Here is a 23,464-nt window from a genome sequence, read left to right on the forward strand (position 1 = left end):
TTTAAAGCACTGCGTAAATTACTTTAGTTTAATTCAATGTTTATTTACTCTGTCATTTTATACCGTTTTATAAAAATACCCAAAAGAAAACAGTGGACGTATCTAAGACCTTTATTTTGAAATGTTGCGTTCCCGGATGTGTTTCTGTGTTCCCATTGAATCCATGCGCTTGACTTGCAAATCAATTGAACTGAAAATCAACTGAAGTCTATGAGCTGAAACTACAATTCAGTCCTTGTCGAGCAATACCTCAAACTAATGAAAATGAGTAGTATATTTATCGTTTAGCTTCATTTTAACAAACGTTTTATTGCTTTGAATATTTAGTTAATTTTGACATGGAGGAAGTGGAGACAGCAGAGGAGCTGTTAGCCAAACAGCATCGCAAGGAAAAGAAAGACCTGCAAGGTAAGACATGTCACTGTTTTAAATAGATGTCTATAAAAATTTATTAGACTAAGATTAAATAAATGAAACAAAAAAAATACTGAATATGGATGTATTTTTTGGTGTCATAGCAAAAATACAGTGTATGAAAAATGCTGTTCCCAAAAATGACAAGAAGAGGAGGAAACAGCTGACTGAAGACATCGCCAAACTAGAGGCAGAACTCACTCAAAAACACGAAAATGAGCTCAAACAACTTCAGACACCTTCCTCAGTAAGTCAAATTATGTTGTCGGATGTTAAAACACCCTACCTAGAAACTGTAAAGAAGATACATATGATTGCAGCTCACTTGTACTCCTTTCAAGGATTGCTCCAAGGTGGAGGAGGTTTCAAATGCTTTGGATTCTGTGAGTTTGGAAAACAATGAGGAAAATACGGATTCAAGCAAGCAAACTCGAACTTCTAAAGCCCAAAAGAGACGAGTACGTTCTTTTCCATTTTAGGTGGTTGTAGTTCATTCTCGTTTAAGGATACTGAAAAGTCCTTGTGTTTTTAGGACAAAAAGGCTGCTCTTGAGAAGGAGCGGGAGAACCGGATTGCTGAGGCAGAAGTGGAGAATCTCACAGGCTCCCGTCATCAGGAGGGTCTGAAGCTGAGACAGAAGCTGATGGAGAGACACCTGCAGATCAAAGAGATCTCCTCTGATGGTCACTGCATGTACCGCGCAGTGGAGGATCAGCTGACCGAACGAGGCACCACTCTTGGCCTTAAAGAGCTTCGGGCTCAAACTGCTCAGTACATGAGGAGCCATGGAGACGACTTCTTGCCGTTCCTTACTGACCCCAATTCAGGAGACATGTACACTGCAGGTGAATGCAGTGTGCTCTGCCATACACTTCAGAATATGATCAAAAAGTAATTTATTCCTGTTAAGGCAAAGCTGAATTTTCAGCATGCTAAATGCTTTTTGTTAGATGATATGAATGGAATTTGTTGTTAACTCTGGATTCATTTTTACTTTAGATGAGTTTGAGAAATACTGCATTGATATTGCAGACACAGCTGCTTGGGGTGGACAGTTAGAGGTAAGAATACCAGACAATATGTAATTATAAACTGCACATTAAAAATCATCCACTAATGGTTTTTTTTTATATATTTTTCTCCATGACAGTTAAAAGCCCTTTCACAGGTCCTTCAGCTACCGATAGAAGTCATTCAGGCAGAATCCCCCTCTATTATTATTGGTGAAGAATATGACAAGCCACCAATTACACTTGTGTAAGTTACTAAAATGAGATTTGCTACAAAAACGTTATTTTTCCGACTGCTGTACTAAAACGCATTTCACTGTCTCTTTCAGTTATATGCGGCATGCGTATGGACTTGGTGAGCATTACAACTCTGTGGAGCCTTTCAAAGATTTGTCAAATGAGGAAGAGGGATGACCCATCACTGACAAATAGTAAGATGTGCATCTGTCCAAAATTAACCTGTAGAAGTGGACCTTCTGGAATTTGATTCCGTTTTGTAGGATCAGCGGATTCAGTCAGGATGCTCACAGAGGATGGTGAAATAACATGCTGTGTACTTCAGTTCAACTTCAGGTGGACAAGCTTAATGTAACAGTCCTTGCTTGTCTGTGATATTTATTAATAAAATAAAAAGTATTCTCATAGCTTCATAAAATTAAGGTTGAACCACTAATGTCACTTATAGACCATTTTATTAAAAATGTCCACACTACCTTTCTGGGGACTGAATGTATCAGTTGTGTTGCTGTTTATGAAGGGTCAGAAAGCTCTTGGATTTCATCAAAAATACCTTAATTTGTGCTCTGAAGATGAATGAAGGCCTTATGGGTTTGGAAGAACATGAGGGTAAGTAATTAATAACAGAATTTTCATTTTTTGTTAGACTACAACAAATAAATAAAGATGTATTTGAATCTTTTCCAAAAATGACTAGGAGATCTTTTCACATTGAGGACAACTGATGGACTCATATGCAACTATTACAGAAGGTTCAAACGCTCACTGATGCTCCAGAAGGAAACACGATGCATAAATAGCTGGGGGTGAAAACATTTTTCAGGATAAATTTAACTTATTTTGTCTTCTGGGAAAAATTAAAGCATCTTTTGGCCCCTGGCTCTCAATGCATCATTTTGAACCTTATGTAATGGTTGCATATGAGTCCCTCAGTTGTCCTCAGCGTGAAAAGATGAATCTCAAAATCATACAGTCATTGTTAGAAAGGGTTTAAATACACAAAAATGCTTAAAATCAAAGAATTTGTGGGACCTGAAGGATTTTTTTTGAAGAACAGCGGGCAGTTTAACTGTTCAGAGACTTGATTAACAACAATGATTAACAACAACAATGTGGATCATTCAGTTAACAACGCAGTATTAAGAATCAAGTGTATGTAAACTTTTGAACAGGGTGATTTTTATGAATTCAACTATTATTTTCTCTTGTGGACTAGTAAACGTCTTTTATGTAAAATATCTTATTCAGGTCAGTACTAAATAAAAAATAACATGCATTTTGTATGATCTCTCTTATTTTGGTAAAATAATTAACATTTAGCAAGGTGTATGCAAACTTTTACTCAACTGTATTTTGTGACACGGTAAATATTCAAGTAATTGTAGTAAACAGACAGATATTAATTTTAACTGAACAAAAATCTATTGTTTAGCTCTATTCTTGTCAAATACAATTTCCCCCATTATATAATAATGTAAAATTCCTTAAAATTATTACACAGAATAAATAACGTTATATGGACACTTTCAAATCATGATATGAAGACAAGTAAATAGCAAATTTCACATTATTATGTAAAGGCAAGTGAATCTCATTCTATTTTATTTACGTTTTTTCAGGGATCTACTCTTTAAACATTTATGTTGCACAAATTGCAAAGGACAGTGGAAAATTAATAAATAAAAATCATGCAATATGTGCAGTGAATTTAATGTCAAGATTTTCTGAAGGTTAACAACCTTTCACTGAGCATTTGTTGAAAGAAAAAATACTTTCTGATACATTTTTATTAAGGTTTCAGGTACTATTTTGTACACTAATCGTGGAAAGTGCTCAACACCATGTTGATTTTCTTGCCGTTGATTCCTGTAGTCAGTATGACGGCATGTTATTCTCATGTTAGTCCGCCAGTCGGCGCAATCGGCCCTCAACACTACGTGACAAACTGCGTTGCATCTCTATGGAAACGTGTGAAAAGTTGATGACGCAAAAGTCGTGTCAAATGGCCAACGATTCTATTATCAAATCATTAAAAACTAAATCAAAGTCGCTTAATTTGAGCTCTAAGAAAATTACACATCTTCCAGAAGTCTTTTCAAGGCTGACATGGATTGTTGTATTAAAATTGAATAACAATTATCTGTCGAGTCTGCCGTCTGAACTGATGTGTTTGCAGAAGGTGAGTTCAGATATGTTTTATCTATCGTAGTTTTTTGAAAAATACTTTTAATATTCATATCATTACTTTATCCCTTACGAAAATTAACTATGGTTTTATAGTAAAATTGTAGAAACTATGTCTGTTTTTGGCGTATTGATTACCTTTTGTATAACCACCGTTTTACTACAAATACCACGGTTAAACTACGGTTAGTGTAGCACAACCATTGTGAATTTGTGGTTTCCATTGCTTTCCTATAGTAACCATGTTTTTTGGTTTTATTTGTGGTACAACCATGGTTTATTTTCCATACTGAACAGCAGAAAACAAGTTTGACCAACGATAAAACATTTGAAGCAAGAAACAGCACGGCAAAGTTCATATAGTTCATACTTTAAAAGTAATTTTCATTGTATATTTATAGTTGACAGAGCTCAATCTGGGAAATAATGTTCTTGAGGAGATCCCATCTGTGCTAAAACAACTCAGTTGTCTAAATAAACTTTATTTATATGGAAACAAAATCAGCCATTTGCCACCAGAGGTTCTAGGTAAGAACTCTTTCTTATTCAGGTTTATTTGATTGAACTGGGTCACTAGTGATTACGTTGTGTTGTGTTAAATTGTATTTGCAGAGGGTCTACCAAACCTTGAGCTTCTCAATTTGAACCACAATAGAATCAATGTCATTCCTGCAGAAATAAAGAGGTGAGACGACACAAGTCTGTTAATGTTTTGATATCTTTTACACTATTATCCCCCCTCTTTGCTATTTGACTATCATCTGCTTTTTAAGCATTTCATGTTTATTGGCAGGCTGTGCAGTCTAAAAAACATCAGTGTCACAGACAATCATTTGCAACAGATTCCAGCTGAACTGGGCTTGATGAAGAGTCTGACTGAGATTAACTTCACTAATAATAAACTGACTCAAATACCACAGCAGTTATACAGTTTACCACAGCTGAGGAAATTGTACTTGGCCCGAAACAACCTGACAGAACTACCAGAGGCAAGACAGGCAACTATTATCATACTTTACCCAATTTCTATGCATATTAGTTTATTAAGCGTTCGTTCTTTGCCTAGGGCATTCCTGGATGGAAAAATCTTAAGATCTTGGATGTTGCCGGAAATTGTTTATCTGTGTTTCCAGTCGGTGTAAGTTCTTTGGACAAATTGCCAGCCGTTTCAGCTGTTTCTTTAAATGTTTTAGTTATTAACTAAAAACTTTAATGTGTATGTATTTTAAATAAGCTAATTTTACTGAAATATACACTACCAGTCAAAAGTTTTTGAACAGTAAGATTTTAAAAGAAATCTCTTCTACTCACCAAGCCTGCATTTATTTAATCCAAAGTACAGGACAAACAGTAAAATTTGGAAATATGTTTACTATTTAAAACAATTTTTTCTATTTGAATAAATTTTAAAATGTAATTTATTCCTGTGTTCAAAGCTAAATTTATTACTCCAGTCTTTAGTGTCACATGATCCTTCAGAAATCATTCTAATATGCTAATTTGCTGTTCAAGAAATAAATATTAAATATTTAAAACAGTTGAGTACATTTTTTCAGGGTTCTTTGATAAATGGAAAGATCCAAAGATCAGCATTTATTTGAAATAATAAAAAAAGATTTTGTAACATTATACAATATATTGTTTAAAAGCTTGGAGTCAGTATAATTTATTCTTTTATTTTTATTTATTTTTGGGAATGTGATGATCAAATTTGTGATGATAAAGACATTTATAATGTAACAAAAGCTTTATATTTCAGATGAATGCTGTTCTTCTGAACTTTCTATTCATCAAAGAAACCTGAAAAAAAAAATCTACTCTGTTGTTTTCGATATAATAATAATAATAATAATAATAATAATAATAATAAATGTTAGCAAATCAGCATATTGGAAGAATTTCTGAAGGATCATGTGACTGGAGTAATGATGCTCACAGGAATAATTATCACAGGAATACATTTTAAGAATTACAGAATTACATTTTAAAATATATTCAAGTATTCAAAAAGACAACAGTTTTAAAAAATAGTAAAAATACTTTAACATTTTACTCCTTTTGCTGTACTTTATATCAAATAAATGCAGACTTTGCGAGCAGAAGAGACTTCTTTTAAAAACATTAAACATCTTACTGTTCAAAATGTTTTGACTGGTAGTGTACAGCTAGTTCTAAATGTTAATTAGTGGGACTTCAGCCCCCTTAAAAATCTGTGATTATTTGTAATTCTGTGAAGACTGACATAGGATAATAGTCATTAAAACAGAAAAAAATTAAGATTTTTTTTAATTTGAGTATCATATTTGATACATTAAGCTTTTATGAGATTGTATAACAGTTTAACAGACTACTCACAAAAAAAACCTTTAAATATCAGTTATCACTCCATATTTCCAAGATGATATTACAGAACATATCAAAGCTCTGTACTTTTAATTATATGCGAAAAGTAAAGTAAAACTCAAAGTAATCAAGTAAAAATAATCAAATTTCTTCAGTCCAGTAAGTGTTCATCTTGAAATTAGGGGTAGAACGATACTGCCGATACTGATCATTACAGATCAAGTAGACCGATAACCGATATTTTGAACCGATATATATGTCTGGTGTAAACATTACAATTAAATTATGTCAAAAGTAAGAATAACAAGCGCTCTGACAAAAACTTTCTTTAAATGCTTTTAAATTATTTTATCTGCAAATAGTTTTTTAAAATACCGATATCCATACAAATGCTTAATATCGGCACAGATAATCGGCCAGGCCGGTAGTCAGTCAACCCCTACTTGAAATATTACTAACAATAAACAATATGCTAAAAAGATTAAATGCATTAACCAGGTGATCACAGGTATGTAGTAGATTGTGTAGAACATTTTCCAGCAAAGTTTTAATTATTTTGATAATTCAAATACAATACAGTAGACTTTATATGATTAATGATAACCTTTGCTCACTAACTCATATACTTATATACAATATTTCTTATAATATTTTAAAGATGTTTTTTTCTCTCTCTCTTTAATGTTTAGTTTCAGTTTCTCACATTGGAGGAACTGTTCTTTGAAGGAAACAGTTTAGTTCCGTTCACACTGATGGAGTCCATTCATGAGAAAGAAGTCCTCTCATTAAAGGTAACTTTTTGTTTTTATTTAAAAAATATATAATTTTTATTATTATTTATATTATTATTATGGATTATTTTTAAACATTCTTGCACAAACCTGATTGCTTTCTTGCTAATATTCCACTAGAGGATGTTAGTAGTGAGAAAACAATTTGAAGTCGTTAGAAATGAGCTTGTCATCTTGAAATGGTTAGTTTGCATGATGCTGCTGATTGTAGTTTAAAGGGTTAGTTCACCCTAAAATGAAAGTTTTGTCATTAACTACTCACCCTCATGTTGTTCCAAACCTGTATGACCTTTGTTCATCTTCAGAACACAAATATATTTCTGATTAAATCTAAAAGCTTTCTGATCCTGCATAGACTGCAACGCAACTACAGTACCATGTACAGGTACTTCACAAAATTATGGTTGAACCACTGTTAACACATTGACTATTTTAACAATGTCCTTACTACTTTTCTGGGCTTTGAACGTGTCAGTTGCGTTGCTGTCAATGCAGGGTCAGAAAGCTCTCGGATTTCATCAAAAATATCTTAAAGGAGTAGTCCACTTTCTACTCAATTTACAGATAATTTACTCACTTCCCTGTCATCCAAGATATTTATGTTTTTTTTCTTCAGTCGTCAAGAAATTATGTTTTTTGAGATAAACATTTCTGGAAATTTCTCCATATAATGGACTTAAATGGTGCCTCGATTTTTGAATCTTCAAAATGCCGTTTAAATGCAGTTTAAATGCAGCTTCAAATGGCTGTAAACGATCCCAGCCGACGAAGAAGGGTCTTGTCTACCGAAACGTTCGGTCATTTTCTTAGAAAAATATATTTTTACATACCTTTTAAGCACTGAAACTCGTCCAGCACTAGGGCTTGTAGTGCGCGTTCCCGACTTTACGTACTGCGTCCGCCGTGCTCTGCAACGCAGCGAACGCTTGAAGCAGTCCCATCAGCTGACTCGCCGATTGTTTGTAACAGTGGAACAGATGTGGTCCAGTCGTGACAGCACTGAGATTCCTGCTCCGCTGGAAATGGCTGGCATTTTCCACACTTGCACCACCATCTCGTCTCGTTTGAACGCGGTCTGCCCGAGGCTTGTGTCACCGCCACGGCTGTCGCAGTTTTCTCTCTCTGACAGAGTTCATCGTCTGTGTATTCCGGCTCAAAAAGGTAGGAAACGGTGAAAAACTCCATCTCATGTGCTCCTCCAGCTTCAAAGTTGTCTGACATCGTTGTACTTTATGTTGTACCTTGTTGCTAAAGAGTATTTGATTGCGTTGCACTTCTCTCTTCTCAAGTTCGCTTTGTAAACACTGGGTCTGTAGTTTCGCATACGTCATGCGTGTCCTTTCGACGTGAGTACGTAACTACAAGCCCTAGTGCTAGACGAGTTTCAGTGCTTAAAAGGTATATAAAAATATATTTTTCTAAGAAAATGACCGAACGTTTCGGTAGACTAGACCCTTCTTCGTCGGCTGGGATCGTTTACAGCCATTTGAAGCTGCATTTAAACTGCATTTAAACGGCATTTTGAAGATTCAAAAATCAGGGCACCATTTAAGTAGCCTGGGTGTCCCCATGCTGCCTTCCGCGCAGCGCGATTTTATTCACGCTGGAAGGTAGCATGGAAACCATGGACCAAATTTTCACCTCAGATAGGGAACCAATCACAGAACGGGGAGGGAGCAGCAAGACGATGACGCCTTCTATGCGTCGCGACTCACCGAAGCAGTTTGTTTATAACTATGGATCCAGCATGGCAGCAAGTTATCATTCGATGCAGCCGTTCACATGTCGCGCCTAAAAACGCGTGGAAAACGCTAGGCGCGTCGCTTTCTCCTTTCCAAACCGCTCTGTAGCTTGCGCATGGAAAACGCGAGCGCGTCGCAACCGCGTCGCTTCCATTATGCGCGCGCATACCGCGCGTCTACATTTGAAATAACGAACTTTAGCGCGCAAAAGACGCGACATGTGAACGGCCCCTAATGCCCGGCTCAAACTACAGAAGTTTTAGCCCGATTTTGCCCCGATTTTCCCCTCCCGAGAATCGGAGCAAAAATCTTGTCAAGCACCTCGATCGGCCCCGATGTTCGGCGCAGATTATCTCGTAATGTGAGGCGTTCAAAGATCGAATCTTGCACCTCCCGATCTGCTAGCAGACAGATCGGGGCTGCCCCGATCAAATCAAACATATGTGCTTTCACAACAGCCAATGCGTGACCGCAAAACACGGGTCGTTCGATGGAGGAAACTGCTTCTTGAGTTTTTGTAGTAACACTGTCTGTATAATGTGTCGAAAACGTACCACAAAAGTAAGGAGAAAGAGGAGCTCTGCTTTAGTGAAATTGTCTCAGTTTTGAACTTAGGGCTGTGACGGTGGCATACCACCGCGGTGGCACAGTGTTTTATAAATATATATACATTATAACGTTTGTGTATATAGGCCTATATATAAATACATAAGTATATAATTTTGAAACAATTAAATTAAGCTCAAACATTAACAAAACGTGCCTGTTTATTTTAGCACTTTAGTCAGTGAACAAGCAGCCTAAAAAACGCTCAAATAAATCGAAGAAATAATATATTTAAATAAGAAAGTAGCATAAATACGAATGTTAAATAGGCTATTAAAAAAACATTCCTTGCAAAAAATGCTGGACAGCTCATCAGAATTACTGGCCCGAGTCCGACTTCAACCGGTCTTTTTTCCTCTTTCTCTTCCCCATTACACAGATGCTGTCTTTAATAGCAAAGTGATTACATTTATTTTCGTTTCTTTAGTTTATAAAGTTAATTTAGAGATATATTTGGAACACTTTTTGTTTGTTCAATTCAAGTTTTAGTTTTTTTTTTTAAAGTAATGTCTAAGCGACCAGCGACAGACAGATCAATTTAGCCTTTTCAAGTCATCACGATTTAAATTATATATATATATATATAAACTTAAAGCATATCACAATATTTGCTTAATCGTTTAACCTAGATAAATGTGTGCTAATAATAGGCACATATCCACTCATTTGCGGAGATTGAAAGCTGGAGCGCGCTTTAGGACATGGATTCGCCGGTGCAATGTGAAACTTCATTTTTGCTCATAAAGGTAAGAGTAGCCTAATATATCATCCAGAATTGTAAAGGGTCTACCTTAGTTTGTGTGTAAACAGCATTAACAAAACGTGCTTTTGAAGAAACAGGATACGCTTTCTGATGTCTTTGGTGTTAAACAGGAGCGCTTCACAATAATTAACCGAAACCCAGGTAATTGCCTCACAGACACGATTACTATATCTATAGAAAGCTTTAAATTATTACTTCACAACTATAAAACGAAATAATTAAAATCGAAAACAAAACTCTTTCATTAGCTATAGGCCTAGGCGGAGGGTGAACCAGCTCCAGGGTAAGGCTAACTACAAACATCGTCTTTTTAGGAAAGAAAATAGACGCAGGTGTCACGTAGGCCAATAAATATTTTTAATGGGACTGAATTGTATTTAATTTGATTGCAATAGAATAAAAACATTAGAAATTGATAATTGTAACGTTTCATTTCAACTTATTCAAACAGCGATTATAGGCCTATTCAGAAAACTACATTATCACTAACTTTGCAAATCTCACTCTCCAAAAAAACTAAAATGCTATCAAAAAAATAATAAAATACGCACATACTGGATTTCTTACAAGGGTACGCAGTTTTGTTTTTTTTTTCTTTTTTTTTGCAAAGGCCAAATGATGAGACGGCTTAAACTCAACAAGTTAAAAAAAAAAAGCATGCTTATCAAAAGCATGCTTTCCGCTATTAAAATAGTTCAGTTTAAAAATAGAAAAGTGATTATATTTCGTTTCGTTTTTTTATTAAGTTAATTTAGAAAAACGTTTGAAGCATTTTTTTGTTCGTTAATTGTATGTTAAATGTTTTTTAAAGAAATTACAAAGTTGCCAGCGGCAGTGAGTCGATCATCTATATTTGATCAATTTAGCCTTCACAAAGCATCAGGACTTGCCTAAATCAAAATCTATATATAAAACAGTTCAAGCATATCACATGTTAGTTTAAACGTTTAACCTTGATACATGCGCGCTGTTGGATGAATATCCAATCGTTTGTGTGGAGACTTGAAGGCAGCTGAAGCATGCTTTGCAGGAAATGGAGGCACCAGTGCAATCACTTTTTTTGTGTGTGTGAAAACAATCAAAAAAACATTTCTTCATTTTTGCTCATAAAGGTAGGAGTAATACATCATTCTGACCTGTAACGGGGCAACTTTTATTTTAGTGCACTCACAATATAAACAACTCGTTGTGCTTTTATAAAATAAATAGGAAAACAGAAGATGCGCTTTCTGCCTTCTGTTCTTGAACAGCATCGCTTCACAATGAACATAGAAAGCTTTAAATTACCACTTTAAAACGAAATAATTCAAATCGAAAATAGAAGCTTTCATTATGTAATCTGTAAAGATATAAAGATATTTCTATATAAAGGCACGTCCAATGAAGAGATGGCGAGTGTTTTTTTTTTCTTCATCTCCATTATTGATGAATGTCTAAAATATAAAAATAAGGAAAAGCCTAAAACAGGCCCGATTATATTTATTTTATAATTCTATTAAAATTATAATGTTATAGAATATACTATAAAATTATAATTATAATTACAAATTATACTGGCATAGAGTATATTAAAACTTTAATTATTGTAGCTGCTTATATTTTCAGATTTTTATGTTTCTCTGTTCTAAATATCTTAAAATGTAGAGGATTTGCTGCAACGCAATTTTGTCGAGATGCAAATTTTTTATTAGCCTATTTTAATCCATATCGAAAATGCTTTAAAAACACCTTTAAAAATTACTTTATTGCATTCCAAATGCTTTTAAAGAACTTTTCAATATACATGTTATCTTATATCTTAAATGTACTTGTATCTTAAATGTAAACCATGAATTCGTTGTATTCCCTGTGTAATGAATCTCTTACGTACATGTAAGTATGAGCGTTGTTGTTTATGATGAGAAAAATCAAGAGTTGCGCGCACTCAACAAAACTTGCAAGACTCATTTGAACTCTTCTGATTAGACATTGCATTTCTTAATTCAACAGAATCGTGTGTGATTGGTTATAATACGCAACACTGTAAAAACGCCTAAAAAGAATTACGGTGCAGATGAGCAGATCTTAATGTAGTACTAGTGCCGCAATTGACACTTTCTATTCATTTTCATTTTATTAGCAACAGACGTAATATATTGAATTTTTTTGTGCAGGGGAATATGTCTAATTTAGTGGCATTTTTTGCCCCATGGTCCCCGTGGCCAGGGGAAGGCTAAGAATTCCCCAGCCTTACACGCTCCGCCTAATCCATTGTAACACTCTGCCCTATCGGCTAAAGCTACACCTATTAAAACAAAGAATTGCTAAAAATATTTGGATGTTGGGTGAGTAGATTAAAGACAGCAAGACAGCAGATACAAAATAACAGTAGTGTATTTATATAAAACAATTACACAGAACTAGAACCACACGGTATGCATAGAGACTTGAGGACTGCTAAAAGAGTTTTTCAGTTCATACCCTAAAAACAGTCCAACTGCAATCCGTGTGAAATAGTCAAAGTGTCCACCCGTGTATATACAATCCAGCTGATATGTAGTCCAAAGTGCTGGTGCAAAATAGTCCTGGTTGGCAAGTAAAATCCACAAGGCTTTCCTTTACAACTCAGGCAATGAAGAACCTGCTTCCTGGGTGAGGTGTCAGGCCACCATTTTAGACCACACCGCTCTTTTATAGAGAGGCTACTTCCTACATCCTGTCATGTGGTTGCTCACATGATAGGAAAGTCACAGTTCTTAAAGACAAATGCACACATTTTTAAAAGGAGTAAAAATGGAGAAGGAAACATGTAAAACCTATTAAACTCTTATACATCCAATCTAGTGATATATATAGAGAGGTAAAACATGTCCCTTATGTGGCATCGTCACATAGACCCCTCCCCCAGCCTACGGCGCTTGAGGGAAAGAGGTCCATACCCCTTCCGGATTTGCCACATTTAAATTCCATATTGTGGGTTACCCCTCCCCGTGTGCATCAAATTGTCTTTGAAATAAATTACGTAAAACCAGGCCTTCCCACCTAGGCACATGGTAAATGGAGGAGGCAGAGGAGACACTGAAGAGAGGAGGGACTGCAAACCAGACTGGGTAACCCGGGACAGGTAGCGCTAATCCTCCCTGGTACACATTAGACCCAGTCACTCTGGCGTGTAGTCCTTCCTGGCGCCTCCTAGCCCTTGCTTTTGGTGAGAAACTAGGAAGTGTGTTGGTTTTCGAAGAATGATGATATGGCGGTCGTGATGTCAGTCTGCCCCTCAATGTCCCACACCTCTCTTTCCTCCGGCAGTGATTGCAATCTCCCACAAACTTCCAAACGTCCCTCCGGATGGACGGCCACCAGGCTACTTCCATAATCCTCAAGAGAGTCTTTACCCTTCCGGGATGTCTTTCGGAGGTTTGAGGATGGAAGCGGCATAATATCAGGGGCACCAGTGTTCCAGGAATGACGGGAAGCATCTGAACAAGATGGCGCCGCGAATGGCAGCCTCTGTGCTTAGCTCTCCAGTTGTTTTAGTGTTTTTGTTCGTTTTTCCTGTTTTTTGTTTTGCAAACACGATCAGTTTTACAAGGGATGAACTGCTAAACATTAGGCAGAACATACCACAAAATCTCCTACCGGTTTTTGATTATTCGGACGTTTTGCTCAACATCATAGTTGGCGGAGCGGCGGCGCTTACCAAAGGCTTCAGGACGCGCAGGACGCGCAGGACGCGGGGGAAGCGCGCCGGCGCGCTCGTGAAGCTTCGTCAGCGTGGATTCAGGATGACACTGCCAGGCATACATTTGGCAAATCTCCGGTCTCTACCAAACAAAACGGACGAACTCCTTCTGCTCTCCCGGACAAATAAGGACTTCTCACACTCTGCTGCTCTGTGTTTCACGGAAACCTGGCTGAACGCGGCTATACCGGACAGCGCGATTCATCTCCCGGGATATCAGCTGTTCAGAGGAGACCGCGACGCAGAATCGACGGGGAAATCGCGCGGCGGCGGGACGTGCTTTTACATCAATGAGAGGTGGTGTACAGATGTAACAGTGTTAAAGAAAATATGCTGTTCTGATGTTGAAGCGCTTTTCATAAACTGTAAGTCGTTCTATTCGCCGCGAGAGTTTTGCTCGTTCATTCTCGTGAGTGTGTACATTCCACCGCAAGCGCACGTGAGCCTGGCGTTACAGAAACTCGCTGATCACATCACAGAGACAGAACAACAACACCCGGACTCTGTTTTAATCATTCTTGGGGATTTTAATAGAGCAAATCTCTCCCGTGAACTGCCAAAATACAGACAGCACATCACATGTCCGACCAGAGATAGAAATATATTGGACCACTGTTACACCACAATAAGGAATGCATATCACTCTGTCTCACGGGCAGCTTTGGGACTTTCTGATCACTGCCTGGTTCATCTTATACCAACCTACAGGCAAAAACTTAAATCTGCTAAACCTGTAGCAAAGTCTGTAAAGAGATGGACCAACGAAACAGAGCGGGCTTTACAAGCCTGTTTCGAATGTACTGATTGGAGTGTTTTTGAAGCTGCTGCTACTGATCTGGACGAGCTTACAGAGACTGTTACTTCATATATCAGTTTCTGTGAGGATTTATGCATTCCTACCAGGACTCGCTTAACTTACAACAACGACAAACCATGGTTCACTGCAAAACTCAGACAGCTTCGTCATGTCAAAGATGATGCTTACAGGAAAGGGGACAAAGTCTTGTATAAAGAGGCCAAATACACACTGGAAAAGGAGATCAAAGTGGCAAAGAGAAATTATTCCGAAAAGATAAGGAACCAATTTCATTCCAGTGACTCTTCATCAGTGTGGAAAGGTCTAAAACACATCACCAATTACAAGACATCATCCCCCAGCACTTTGCAGAATCAGCAACTGGCAGACGATCTGAACGAGTTCTATTGTCGGTTTGAAAAGACACCATTTACACCTCCAACATCACCCCTCTCCCCCACTCCTGCAACTCCCATTCAAATCAGTGAAGATGAGGTACGCAAGGTCTTCAAAAAGAACAAAAGAAGAAAGGCACCAGGCCCTGACGGTGTCACACCAGCCTGTCTGAAAACCTGTGCAGATCAGCTGGCACCCATTTTCTCACAGATCTTCAATAGGTCTTTGGAGTTGTGTGAAGTCCCCGCCTCTCTCAAACGTTCTGAAATCATCCCCATTCCAAAGAAACCCAAAATAACAGGACTTAACGACTACAGACCTGTGGCGCTAACATCTGTCGTCATGAAGTCGTTTGAGAAACTGGTTCTGGCTTATCTGAAGGACATCACCAGACCCTCACTGGACCCCCTGCAGTATGCTTATCGTGCAAACAGGTCTGTAGATGATGCAGTGAACATGAGTCTACATTTCATACTGCAGCATCTGGACAAATCAGGGACTTACGCGAGGATCCTGTTGTGGACTTCAGTTCAGCCTTCAACACTATCATCCCAAACCTCCTCCTGCCCAAACTAACTCAGCTCTCTGTGCCCACATCAGTCTGTCAGTGGATCAACAGCTTCCTGACAGACAGGCAGCAGCTAGTGAGGCTGGGAAAATTCTCATCCAGCACCCGGACTATCAGCACTGGCGCCCCTCAGGGTTGTGTCCTCTCCCCACTGCTCTTCTCCCTGTATACAAATGACTGTACCTCCAAAGACCCCTCTGTCAAGCTCCTGAAGTTTGCAGACGACACCACACTTATCGGCCTCATTCAGGACGGTGACGAGTCTGCTTACAGACAGGAGGTAAAAGAGCTGGCTGTCTGGTGCAGTCATAACAACCTGGAGCTCAACACGCTCAAGACTGTGGAGATGATCATAGACTTCAGGAAAACCCCCCCTGCTCTCCCCCCACTCACCATCATGGACAGCACTGTAAACACAGTGGAGTCATTCAAGTTCCTTGGCAACACCATCTCTCAGGACCTGAAGTGGGATGTTCACATAGACTCCATTGTGAAAAAGGCCCAGCAGAGGCTGTACTTCCTCCGCCAGCTGAGGAAGCTCAACCTGCCACAGGAACTGCTGAAACAGTTTTACTCTGCCATCATTGAATCCGTCCTCTGCACTTCAATTACCATCTGGTTCAGCTCAGCTACAAATTCTGATCTCAGAAGACTACGTCGGATAGTCCGGACTGCTGAGCGAATCATTGGTACTACCCTCCCTACCCTTCAAGATCTGTACTTATCCAGAGTACGAAAAAGGGCTGCCAAAATTACTCTGGACCCCTCACATCCAGCACACTCACTTTTTGAACTGTTACCATCCGGTCGGCGCTACAGAGCACTGAGCACTAGAACGACCAGACACCGAAACAGTTTCTTTCCTCAGGCAATCCATCTCATGAACACTTGATCGTGGAACATACAACACTATACATTCTTTATTCATTTTTCCGTTATTTATTTAAAGCACATACTTACTTCCATTCAAATGTCTTTGCTATTTTTGCACCTTGTCTGTCTTGTATACTTGTATATTGTTCTTTTTATAATATGTATCGTCTTGTCACTGTCATTCTGTAGCACTGTGGAGCTCTGTCACAAAAACAAATTCCTAGTATGTGCAAACATACCTGGCAATAAAGCTCATTCTGATTCTGATAAAGCTCATTCTGATTCTGATTCTGATCTGAAGATATTTGTTTCCCTTCTGGACGCAACGATAGAGTACGCCGTGGTGTACTTGCAGTCCACGGTGTTGGGAGGTCAAAGAAGTGCAGGAAGCCTTCAGTTGAAGAATAGCGATGTCATCAGCCTGGGCCTCCAGAAGTTCTTCTTTGGAAAATGGTAACTTGGAGTAGATGGTCCTGGTTTCATGTTCTGTAGATGGTGGATTTCCGTTGTCATTACTGAATGAAGTGGTGTTAGGCTGAGCTGAAGATGGGTTGAGGACAGGAGTGGCAGGAGCAGAATGGAGGGCCTCTGTGCCGGTGATGGTTGCAGGAGTGACGCTGAGTACAGCTGGACATCTCTGTTCCAGTTTTTCCTCCCACTGTTTGTCCCTCCTCAATAAGCAATCCTTCACCTCTTTCTCCAGTGTCTCCAGCACAGTCCTGACATATTCCTCCATCTCCCGCATTCTCAAGTCCACAGCTTCTCTAAAACACATCTCCCGGTTAAAATGACTTTCCACAGAATCATTAAAATTTTTCTCCAGTTTTAAAACAATTTCCTTAAGAGCAACAAATTCTGTTTGTAACTGTTCACAACCACATTTCTGTTCATCCTTAAAACTCTCAGATGTTTTGTACAGGTACTTAGTATAAGGAGCAGTGTTAGTAAAAGCATTTTGTTTTTTATGTGCCATCGTCTTTTCTATCACCCAACTCAACAATTCAATAGCAATCGTTCCCCGTACGGGCCACCAATATGTAACACTCTGCCCTATCGGCTAAAGCTACACCTATTAAAACAAAGAATTGCTAAAAATATTTGGATGTTGGGTGAGTAGATTAAAGACAGCAAGACAGCAGATACAAAATAACAGTAGTGTATTTATATAAAACAATTACACAGAACTAGAACCACACGGTATGCATAGAGACTTGAGGACTGCTAAAAGAGTTTTTCAGTTCATACCCTAAAAACAGTCCAACTGCAATCCGTGTGAAATAGTCAAAGTGTCCACCCGTGTATATACAATCCAGCTGATATGTAGTCCAAAGTGCTGGTGCAAAATAGTCCTGGTTGGCAAGTAAAATCCACAAGGCTTTCCTTTACAACTCAGGCAATGAAGAACCTGCTTCCTGGGTGAGGTGTCAGGCCACCATTTTAGACCACACCGCTCTTTTATAGAGAGGCTACTTCCTACATCCTGTCATGTGGTTGCTCACATGATAGGAAAGTCACAGTTCTTAAAGACAAATGCACACATTTTTAAAAGGAGTAAAAATGGAGAAGGAAACATGTAAAACCTATTAAACTCTTATACATCCAATCTAGTGATATATATAGAGAGGTAAAACATGTCCCTTATGTGGCATCGTCACACCATTAAGATGCATTTAGGCATTAAATGCGCGTCCAATGAGCAATCAGGATCTTTGCGACACTGACTCAGAAAATACTAATTTATTAATTATTATTATTATTAATTCGAAAATCTCCTTTAATTTTTGCCCCGACACATTCATGGTAATTACTTTTTCTGGGGCCATTGAGACCATCACAGCCCTAGTTTTGAACATACCAGGTGAGTGCAGAAAGCTGCTTGCACAAGCTATAACTTATGTAGGCCTAAACATTAGTTGCTAAAATGACGATTGGCTGTGTGAGATCAGGAGAGGCGCTTCCTCCGGCATGATAATCCTAATAATCTTGTAGTGTGTGATGCGCCACGATTTTAAAATCTTGTAGTGTGTGCATGTTTAAGAATTCAGGGAAGATAATCTGCGAAGATTCTCCTTATGTGTGCGCTGCAACCAGATTTAATAATCGGTCAGGATTTTAAAACTCCTGTAGTGTGAGCCGGGCTTAAGATAGTGTTCTAAGTAGTTTAGAACGCAAGTTTATTTTGAAAAAAGAGCAACTTTTGGCGTTAAACCATCGCTCTGTATACGTCATCCGGTATGATTGAGGGCCTGTCCACACGGAGACGCGTTTCGCTGTATACGTATAAATTTTTTATCGTATTGGCGTTTCGTCCACACGGATCCGGCGTTTTAGGAGACTGAATCCGCTATTTTTTGAAACCGGGTCCCAAAGTGGATAAATCTGAAAACGACACCCTCGCGGTTTCGTTTGTACAGCCAATACGTATATTTTGTGAAACGATGATGTCATCACATCACGTGTCGGCTGCGTCACACGTAACAGCAACAACAATAATGGCGGACTACATGATTGTGTTCGTGTTGCTACTAAGCCTACTAGCTTTATTACAGCAAAATCTATTGCTTCTATGCAACTGTTATGAGCAACAAGCGATAATGTTCGCATCTTTGTCTTCTTCTTCTTAGTTCGTATACAGCGCGCAAGGTTATGCGCATGCTCAAAATCTTCTTCTCCGTGTATAGCGTATCTCTATGGCAGAATTACAGCACCCCATACTGGTCTGGCATATATACTACACCGTTTTCAGTGGTTTCGTGTTTACGTAATTTTTTTTTAGAACGAGGAAAAAAAATTATCGGATAGGGAACGCACCGGCTTCGTGTGGACGGAGTCTGAAACGATTGGCTATGAGCTACGCACAGGCGCATTTGATAGACATTCGTAGCGCCCAATAAACGGCTCTGGGCATTCGTAAACCACGCCTCAAATACGAGAAAATGAACATGTGGTTCCCAGACCACGAATCATGACGAAGTCATAACGTGGTCTGGCGTTAGCCAGGCTACCATTTAAGTCTATTATATGGAGAAATTTCCAGAAATGTTTATCTCAAAAAACATAATTTCTTGACGACTGAAGAAAAAAAGACATAAACATCTTGGATGACAAGGGGGTGAGTAAATTATCTGTAAATTGTTGTTCTGAAAGTGAACTACTCCTTTAATTTGTGCTCCGAAGATAAACAAATGTCTTACAGGTTTGGAATGACATGAGGGTGAATAATAAATGACAGAATTGTCATTTTTGGGTGAACTATCCCTTTAATGTGTTTAGGAACTCTCAGCCAGGCTCATCCTCCAGCAGAGCACTAATAAGTTGTCAGTGGTGTCCAGAGCTCTGCCAGCGTACCCAGAGCTCCAGGACATGCTGTCTCACTGGGGCCAGTGTGCTCTGTGCTCCCAGCCCTTCCTCACCACCTGGCTGGAGTGTGTTCAGTTCATCAACACCAGAAAGGTATCAGTTCATTCTGCATTACACAAATGTTCAGCAGCCAGTGCCTGTGGCAGTCAATGCACAGAAGTAGAGCTGTAGTTGAAAATTGGCAGAACGTGCTTCGCTCAGGATGTTTGATGACAGTTTAACAGTTTAACAACCTGACACTCTGCTGAATTACACTTGCATAATAGGATTTTAATAAGCCTCAGGCACACAGGCAACATTTGTTATTTGAATCAACAAAGATTAACAGGGTCACAATTTAACTTCTGCCCCTGATTAGTAAATATGTGACCATGGACCACAAAACCAGTCTTAAGTCGCTGGGGTATATTTGTAGCAATGGCCAAAAATACATTGTATGGGTCAAAATTATTGATTTTTCTTTTATGCCAAAAATCATTAGGAAATTAAGTAAAGATCATGTTACATTAAGATTTTTTGTAAAATTCCTACTGTAAACCTATCAAAATGTAATTTTTGATTAGTAATATGCATTGTTAAGAACTTAATTTTCTTAGTATTTTGATTTTTTTGCACCTTTAGATTCCAGATTTTCAAATAGATGTATCTCGGCCAAATATTGTCCTATCCTAACAAACTATACATCAATAGAAAGCTTATTTATTACCTTATGACTGGTTTTGTGGTCCAGGGTCACATATTAGCAAAAACCACAAAGCCAGTATGTTACTTCTTTTTTCTATGTGTCAATAAAAGTACAAAAAAATATTAGACTCTCCTTTAGTAATCGGAGTCTCTTCTTTTGTCTTTGAACAGCACATGGGAATGAAAAGCTCTCAGTCTGTTCCAGTCAGAATATTGCTTTGTTCCTATGACTGCTTCAACAGAGATGACCACAAGTATTATGGGCTTGTACGATTATAAATTAAAAATGCATCTTTTTACTCCACGACTGATTTTGATCATATAAATTTGTTTCTTATAAAGAATAAATAGTTGATGTTTTTGCAGTACACCAGCAGATGGCAACATTTGATCACTGACGATCTTTGATCTGGCTGTCAGATTGATATTAGCTGAAGAGTATGCTTCATTATTTAATTCAAATGGTATGCACTTCTCTATTCATTATCCGAATCATTTATACTTTGCCTTTAAAAAAATTTAAAATCGATTTTACAGTGAAATAAAATGTATTATTTTAATCTTTTTTAAGTGCACAATATGACTTCTATTATATGTAGTCATTATACATTTCCTCCTGTGTTGATTTTAAAAGTCATTTTTAAGAAATATGAAGCACTCCGCCACAGGCTATGGCCATTTTTAAAAATTTTCCTATTCACATTTTGCCCCTTCTATAGTCTGGCTTTATGCTTGCCATTATAATCCCCTACAATGAAAGCACTCCATACCTACCCTCTGTTTGGGCCAATGGCATCTGTTCTAACCTGAGAGGAAACTTCATCTCTCCAAATTAATTTCTCATGCAGGCCTCCTGAGCTCAGAGCAGAGTCTACTGAGTTGGGCCTGATGAATAATGCAGCAGGTTTAATTGCAAAGCCAGAAACTAATGACTTTGGACTGGTTAACAGCAGGGGAACCATACATCTCTGCAAACTGAATGAAAAATCAGTTCAGAAAAAAGAAGGGGGGGGGAGAAAACGCTAATTGATGAATAATTAAAGCTTGAGCTACAGGGCATAATTGTGACATTTTGTTTCAATCAATTTAGAAGTGCGGGGAAAAGTGCACTTAGGAAACTAATGGTGACTGTGTGGATGTCCACTGAAAAGTGCCACGAGACTCAGTCATTTATTATACAGCCCTCAGTCAAGCTCAGCCATTATTCTAGAGCAGTTGCCTCAATTTCCAAGTGATTGTGCTCTTGGCGGGCGTTAATGCGCCTCACAAATGGTATATGGACTCCCCGTGAAAAGAGGAGAGGAGATAGTGTAAACAAGTCTGTTTCGGTCTGATGTTACTAAATTACTTTCTTTGAAACAAATGCACCAACAAGCAGAAAGCTGTCAGGAGAGCCGCCCGCTCGACCATGATAAGACTATATTGTATTCAAACGTCAGCAAAATCAATCAACCAAAAGACAAGGCTCTCAATATAGCACTTCCTGAACCATTTTCTGTATTACAATCAAAACCGTCTTTGTAAATCATCAAGAGTACATAAGGATCTTTTGTTCATGCTTTGACACATTGATGAAAAAGCAATTGGTCCAGCATGCAGTATTGTTGAGTCAAGATGCTCAAAAATTTGAATAACTTTGAATCTACATTTGCTAGACCAGAAATTCATCCTCTAAATGTGGACCCAAACTAGCTTAATAGAGTGTTGTCACAATGCGTCATCAGTCGGCCATATTGGCAACACTGGATGTAAACAATGCCACTGGACCAAACGAAACTTGCATATTTTGTTGATTATTGCTGCTGAAAATGGCCAGTTATTGCTGTTTTGGGCTGTACTGATAGGTCAGACTGGGAAAAACATTTGGAGTACTATAGACCTATGGACTGCCAAAAGTTATAACAAATCAAGAAGAGGAGTGCAAAAAACTGTCTGAGGAACTTAAATGCATTGGTCAAACTGAACCAGGATTTCCAGGGCAGGAATCTTGGCGACATTCGTGTTTGTTTTTTATCATTTCCATTCAGATAGGTTAAATATTAGGCTAATATCTTAATTAATACTGCTCATACATATCTTTACCACCTATTATTAGTTTGTCAAAATATTGCGCCCTTTCCTGCTTACTAAGTTCTTCTCCATATGATTTAGAAGCTTCCACACATTTTTTTCCATGGTTTAGACAGCATAAATTAGCAGTGCAATGTATTCAGTAGTCCATTTACCGTGCAATCCATGAGTATCGCCGATAACTAACCAAATCGTGATGTAAGTGAAAGCCCTCTGAGTTGTCCGAACCAACAATTTTACATTGAAGGATGTTTCTGATTTCTTGCTGATTTTAGGTTCCCAACATTTGGCCATGCATGAATAAATTAAGATGTTACTATTAAAAGATTATTGTTTAGCCGTCACTTTTCTCATGCTGTTTAAGCAGTAGCACAACAAGAGTGATGTTTTCCAAATGCATAGTCATGGCACAATGCCATAGGTAATCACAGCTGTGCTGCTATTCACAACAGTAATTGAGTGTGATATTGATTTTAAACAACAGTTAAACGAACAAGTTAATGCCAAGTAAAGGTGCGGTCAGATTACATTTACCTTTGCTAGGCGAACTGTCACAGACGAAGTCCAGTCATTTCAATAGAAATCCATGTGTGAGGGTGAAAAATTTCAGCATTTCACAATTTGCATTTAACTTTAAAGAATGTCACTAACAAACACAATTTTTCTACAATTAAACACTTTTTTGGGAGTTATTCTATAACATTTAGTTTTTATATGTGTACAACTGTTCAGAACTATGCTAGCTAACCATGTGCTGATTAGCATCTTTGAGCTAGGTTTAAAAGTATCTAAAATTGTCACTAGTGAAACAGTCACGACCAAAACAAGTCATCATTGTTTTGGTAGTGACATAAGAGAACACATGTGAACAGACACACACACACACACACACACACAAAAAAAATA

General features: G+C 38.1%; 2 protein-coding genes across 2 annotated transcripts; both read left to right on the forward strand.

The window, feature by feature from the left end:
• The first annotated feature begins 160 nt into the window (after positions 1 to 160).
• otud6b (OTU deubiquitinase 6B) lies at positions 161 to 2,066 on the forward strand. Its single transcript, XM_073822262.1, has 7 exons — positions 161 to 408; positions 519 to 661; positions 756 to 872; positions 947 to 1,259; positions 1,414 to 1,475; positions 1,565 to 1,671; positions 1,754 to 2,066. The coding sequence occupies exons 1-7, from the start codon at positions 339 to 341 to the stop codon at positions 1,836 to 1,838; spliced, it is 897 nt and encodes a 298-aa protein (XP_073678363.1). The 5' UTR covers positions 161 to 338; the 3' UTR covers positions 1,839 to 2,066.
• A 137-nt stretch (positions 2,067 to 2,203) lies between these two features.
• On the forward strand, positions 2,204 to 20,787 carry lrrc69 (leucine rich repeat containing 69). Its single transcript, XM_073822263.1, has 8 exons — positions 2,204 to 3,840; positions 4,247 to 4,373; positions 4,458 to 4,530; positions 4,639 to 4,834; positions 4,912 to 4,983; positions 6,878 to 6,979; positions 19,718 to 19,897; positions 20,660 to 20,787. The coding sequence occupies exons 1-8, from the start codon at positions 3,622 to 3,624 to the stop codon at positions 20,765 to 20,767; spliced, it is 1,077 nt and encodes a 358-aa protein (XP_073678364.1). The 5' UTR covers positions 2,204 to 3,621; the 3' UTR covers positions 20,768 to 20,787.
• The last annotated feature ends 2,677 nt before the right edge of the window (positions 20,788 to 23,464 follow it).

This window comes from Garra rufa, chromosome 17, assembly GCF_049309525.1.
Source record: "Garra rufa chromosome 17, GarRuf1.0, whole genome shotgun sequence".
Lineage (NCBI taxonomy): Eukaryota > Metazoa > Chordata > Actinopteri > Cypriniformes > Cyprinidae > Garra > Garra rufa.